Here is a 5,773-nt window from a genome sequence, read left to right as displayed (position 1 = left end):
TAAATCTAATTTAAAATAAGACATAAATAGGCCTGCCCATTATTTGCGACATTTTCAAAGTCTTTAAAACAATAACTAACGTTAATCATTTGAGTTTAATAACTCTCTATGATTTCACATTTCATTGAAGTACATAACTAAAACAGGGGGAAAACTAATTATTATTAAAAACGCTTGTTTTTCCCGCAAACAGGCCTGTAGGCGCTGACAACAAGTGGGCGGAAATTAAAGTTTGAACTCGAAAATAATATTCTCTGTCGTACTAAAGGATCTGAATTTAAAGAATAAATTAATATCAGAGAAACTGTTTAGCAAAGATTGATTTCAAAGTTTTATTTGTAAACATTAAATATTTCTTTCTCTCTAAAGTTTTTGAATTCGGCACCAAATATGCGTTACAGAAGTTGTAAGTACATCATAATGTCAGCGATGGGGGCCTATATCACACAGTCATGAACCCTCCTGATATAAGATGGACTTTTTCCATTTCCAAAGGTGTTAAATCATAACTACTTAGACGTTTATAAGACATAAAACATAGACAACGTGCTCAGCATGAACTTGGATGGATTGAAATCGTTTAAATTGCACCATGCTTAGTGTAGCTCTCGGCAATAGAAATAATAAATATATAGAAACGTTTATATTCAACAGCAACAATACTTACAGCACATATAAACAAGGAATGTCTGACAGTTTTACAAACACCATGGGTCCCTCGTTTTTTATACAGATGAGATATTTCCACATATGCGTCATACATAAAAGGAGTGCCATAACTACGAATCTGTATCAAATCTAGCAGACTACATAGTGTCCGGTATATATTATATATAGACATCACCTCAGCAAGTGCCTATAAAAAAAAGAGGAAAAAGGAAAACTGGAACATGCGTTGTCTTTTCTGGATACTGTTGGGAGCCTGTCAGAAACACATAGGCACGAGTCAGAAAGGAAAAGAAAATTTAATCTCTTTGATTATAACAAACTTTGTACACGTGTTATAAACCGATGCACCGGAGGCATCGCATTATTTATCATAATATACAGTGTGTGTGCGCGCGTGTGTTTATATATGTAAATGGGATATATTACATCTGAGTGTGCTGAATCAGTAGCCGATGTTAAATAAGCAGTAAGTGATTGGAAAACCGGATTAACTTTGTCCACAATTTGTCCACTGCAAAGAAATTCCCCGTGATGAATGACTCGTTTGTCACTGAAATACAAAAAATGGAGAAAAGGGGGCCTACACAGCAACTACACGTTCTGTCTCTTCCTGTTGCTTATCTTTTTTCATGATTCATAATATGGTACTGTTTTCTGCTGCAAAGATTTTGGAAATAGTAACGTTAAAAAGTGGAGAAGTCTGACTCAATCAGTCTTTTGGAAGTTCTTTGAGGTCTCGCCATCGAGTCAGACTCAGAAAGGTAGGGTGTCGAGGAAAAGTTTGTCAATTATTGCTGGCGGAGGGACGAGATCTTCTAGTTTTAGGTAAAAGATACGCTGCAGACCTTGGGTACATAGTGTGCGCAGTTCAGGGAGCTTTCCCAAGAGTTTTGACAAGTAGTTGGGCCGATTCAGTCCACCGCCATTGAATGTCACTTGATCTTTGAGACAGTTGACTATCTTGTTCTGAAGGTCCTCGACTCTTTTGGGTTCCTTAAGCCCGTGTCGCTCTGAAATAGAAACACACCGAGAAAGAAAGGAGACAGAGAAGTTATTTCCACTGCATTCATTTTTTTCTGTTTTGTAACACATTGTAACACAGGCAGTTTCCAGGCGAGCATCCGCCTTTACGCACCTGTTACCATTGCCAGAGCTGCGATGCAGGAGAAAGCTGAGATGTCTATATTCATGCTCTGCAAATTGGAAGAAAACTCCACAATAGCGTCCACCCACTCTCCAAATCCACGAACGCACTGTAGCCTGTGTAACACCACTCCATTACAAAAAATAAGTTTGCCTTCTACTGGGTTGGACCTGCAATTCATAAGAAAACTGCATTAATTACGTTTGGCAATAAATGGAAATTTAAGAGCTTTCTAATTATTGGGCAGCTAATAAAATCCAAAGCAATAAAGCCTGAAGGGAGGGGGCTGATGATTATCTAAAGCTTGGACTGTTTAGTTTAATAACTGCACTGCTTACCTGTACGCCAGCCGCAGGACAAAAAGTTCAAGGAAGGCGGATTCAAAGAGGAGATCTTGATCTTGCTTCGGTAAATCAGAAAAGCCAGGGATCTTCTCCGCCCATCCCCGGATGATCTCCATGGAGCCCGTCAAGAGATCATAGAACTGCTGGATGTGCTGAGTGTTGTCTCCAGTCATTTGGTAGTCAGGGTTAGCCTGGAACTGGAATTTAATTTAAACAGCGCCTTAATGAGGTCCTTTAAAATATATAATCCGTGAAATTGCAAATGTCCATTTCCAAGAGTGAGAGAGGGGTTCTTTTTTTACTATTAAATTCAAGTCTCCTTTTTATTAAGTTCTTTATTTCAACGCAATTTACTTAGGAAAAAGTATACCACATTAAAAGCTCGCCAGTGTTTGGGGATTTAGCAATGGATTATAAAATACTTTCAAAGCAATAAATTGTTACCTAAAGCTGGAGTAAATTTTAAAAGTCGTCAATCTTGTGTTCACCCAGAGTAGTCTAACAGTTGCTGGCCCTTTTAAATGTCGTGTGTGTGTGCGTGTGTGTGTGTGTGTGTGTGTGTCTGTGTGCGTGTGTGTGTGTTTGTGTCTGTAGGTTTTGTTTCTTTGTGGTACTCTACTTACTCTGGAGTAATCCAAAGCAGACATGGAGGGGTTGGAGTCCACATGGGCCCTAACAAGTGCGCTTATGAGGCTCACCGGCGGCGAGGGAGGGGAGGGCTCCTGGGGACTTTTAGGTTTGGATGGTAGGCGTCCTCTCCGACCTTTCAAATTATCCGTTCGGACAACTATATTTGGAGGAATATATGCCATATGTAAGTCAACAGTATGTGCGCAAATGGTTAAATATGAATAAAATGACAATCCAGCACTGTGCTACGCACGGGGGTTTTCCCACTGTGTCACTGTTGACATAAAAGCCACTGGTCTAAAATCATTTAACGTCTGGCCTAAACATACCTTCTCTCACCATTCCGACGACAAGGCACTTCTGGAAACGGCAGAACTGGCAACGATTTCTTCGGCGTTTGTCAACAGGACAGTTTTTATTTGCTAAACACACGTATTTTGCATTTTTCTGGACGGTGCGCTGGAAAGAAAGAAAAGCATAATGTCACTCTGTAGGCCTATTACTAAAGCTATCCACAGCATGTAGTACACGCACGGTGGGTTGCTGCACAACATGAAAAGATGAAAACGATACAATATCTGTCCCATCTCCTGTTTGGTACTCTGCTCTAGGAACCAACAACAGGGAATAGACTGTCTGCAAATACACATTGGTGGTCTTTCATATTTGACTTCTTCCTCTGAGACCAGCTATGTGTGCATAAACGTATTTTATGCACGCACTTAAATGTGTTACTTAATGATATTTACGCACGCACTTAAAACTTCTGCTTGACTACATTTAGTGTACCTTGCAATGAAAATGCGATTTTGTTGTTCAGTTAATGTTCATGAAAGCTGTGTTGTTTTTGTTGTTTTTAGGCAATGAGACAGAATTTAACACCTGGGCGCCGTGAACAAGAAGGAACACACAGTCATGTCTTTCATGTACCGCTAACGCTGATTGATGGATTCTGTCATACCAGCCCACCTTGAAAAATCCTTTGCAGCCCTCGCAGGTTCTCACTCCATAGTGCTGGCAGGCAGCGTTGTCTCCACATACCGCACACAGACCCTCGTTTGACGGAGATCCTCGGGACGGGGGCGATGGCACTTGGCTGTCCACCAGCTGGTGCCCGTGGCCAAGCTGCAGGGAGTGAGGAAAGGCCAAGCCAGCCTGTTTCCGTATGGCGCTGGGCACCGCAAAGCTCTGTCCATCTAGGCCACGGTGCGCGCCCGGGCTGTCGTGGTTCATGGTGACGTGCAGCGGCCCGTCGAACCGCATCTGACAGCTGGAAACGGGAGTACCGGGCGGGGACTGCTTGAAGGAGAAGAGCGAAAGCCTTGACACCGGATTCTTGCGCTGGTCTATCATATGAGACGTGGCTGCAACATAGTTCTGATGGAAACTGTGGAGGGAGCCAGGATCCTCCCACATGTGGTTAGGCTGAACTTGGAAGTTTGGTGTGCTTGGGGCATGGGGCGAGGAGGGCTTGAAGTACATAGGCCCAGAGTGAGCCATGATTTCTTCCGACTGGGGAGGCAGGTGGCTCTGCTGATGGTAGTTGTGCATCTGGACGTCCTCCACCTTGATAGAGGACTGCTCTCCAGAGTGGGGCATCTGATAAAGACAGGGCGGTTTAACGTCGTAACTGGTGTTATAGTTGTCCATGAATGTACTGAAACTCGGGAGAGAAGTAGTCGCTGTGATCTCAGTGTTGGTCAAGTCCATGCTAAACTTAACAAACTCAGGCGTTAAGAAGTCGCAGCTGTATTCTCCTGCGGCGTGGTAGCTGTAGCTCTGGGAAGCGGGACTGGCTCCTTGAGGTGATGATCCATACTGAGCCTGAACGCAGGGCATGGCTGAAAACCAAACCGGTAAAAGTACATCAGTGTCTTGTGTTCAAACTGAGATTAAAGCTTACAGTTTAGTCAATTTAATCAAATTTTGCTCTTGACAAAATAACAATGCCCAACCTTACCGAGTAAATAAAACCAGAGGAGGCACTTAGACTGTACAGTATATCTGTATTATTTGTAAATAAATGTATCATCAGTATCATACCTCAAGTCTTCTGACAGTTTTTCGGTGACACTTGAAATGGGTAATGTCAGGAGTTGTAAGGGTGTCAGGATGCAAAACGGCGCCTCTGTTCCGGATCTTCCCCTAATAAACACACAACTCTGACATTTACTAGATTATAAAACTAAAGTAAAATCTACAAACGATGCTAAAATCCTAGATTAGGCGAGAATCAACTTGCACATTAGCGCATCAAGTACAGCCAGTTTCTTATTACGCACAGCAACTAGGAAATTTCAATAAGACGCTTAATAGATGCCGACAAAATACGCGCATGTACAACTTAAACCGCGTAATTAATCGTTTTTCTTTTGTTATTATAAAGTGTGGAATTGTTCGGGATAGACAGACCAACTTCGCGCACTTGATATTTGTGACTTCTCTTAAAAGCAGAACGCTGAAAATCCTGCCAAAATATCAGTCGCATCCACAGCCCGGAACAGTCAGACTCAGTTTTGGGTAATGTCAAAGTGAAAAAGGAGAGAAAGAAAAAAGATTCAAAAGACTCGGAGAAGGCGCCTTAAATAAGGCGCACACGCAGATTATGTTGCGACAAAAAGAGATCAGTGGCTCTTACCTCTTTCACATCAGGATCGTGGCTTTCAATCCATGCGATAACCATGCAGGGGATATTCATCAAATTCAGTAAAAGCTCCAAATCATGAGCGTCAGCACCCAACAGTGCCAGGCAGGCAACCCGTGTGACTCCGCTCACTGACAGCGATACGAGCTTCGACTACCCAGTCTTGCCAATGTGGCTTTGTTTATGTGAGCTCTGGATACCGTGGCCCACGTGCTTCACAGCGCGACGTCATCGGCATCGACATTGACATGGACCAATCCGCATGGGAACTTTCTCAAGCCCCAATTTTTCTGGTGACTGTATTTGTCTTGTGCTGTGTTGTATGTTGCGGCGCACATAGAC

General features: G+C 42.8%; 1 protein-coding gene across 2 annotated transcripts; it reads right to left on the bottom strand.

Moving 5' to 3' along the window:
* Nucleotides 1-363: 363 nt before the first annotated feature.
* On the bottom strand, nt 364-5,573 carry nr4a2a (nuclear receptor subfamily 4, group A, member 2a). Of its 2 annotated transcripts, XM_020594650.1 has the most exons (9): nt 5,426-5,573; nt 4,831-4,932; nt 3,757-4,628; nt 3,117-3,246; nt 2,781-2,944; nt 2,152-2,354; nt 1,805-1,983; nt 1,515-1,679; nt 364-922 (listed from the first exon to the last, which is right to left on the bottom strand). In XM_020594650.1, exons 3-9 carry the CDS (start codon nt 4,624-4,626, stop codon nt 846-848), a joined length of 1,788 nt encoding a protein of 595 aa, XP_020450306.1. In that variant the 5' UTR covers nt 4,627-4,628; nt 4,831-4,932; nt 5,426-5,573; the 3' UTR covers nt 364-845. The 2 variants fall into 2 exon arrangements, with proteins under 2 accessions (XP_020450306.1, XP_020450305.1); XM_020594649.1 differs by having other exon boundaries at nt 833-1,679.
* Between the last annotated feature and the right edge of the window lie 200 nt (nt 5,574-5,773).

This window comes from Monopterus albus, unplaced genomic scaffold, assembly GCF_001952655.1.
Source record: "Monopterus albus unplaced genomic scaffold, M_albus_1.0 scaffold24.1, whole genome shotgun sequence".
In the NCBI taxonomy this organism is placed as follows: Eukaryota; Metazoa; Chordata; class Actinopteri; order Synbranchiformes; family Synbranchidae; genus Monopterus; species Monopterus albus.
The sequence above is the reverse complement of the archived record's forward strand: the minus strand, read 5'-3'. Positions and strand labels throughout refer to the sequence as shown.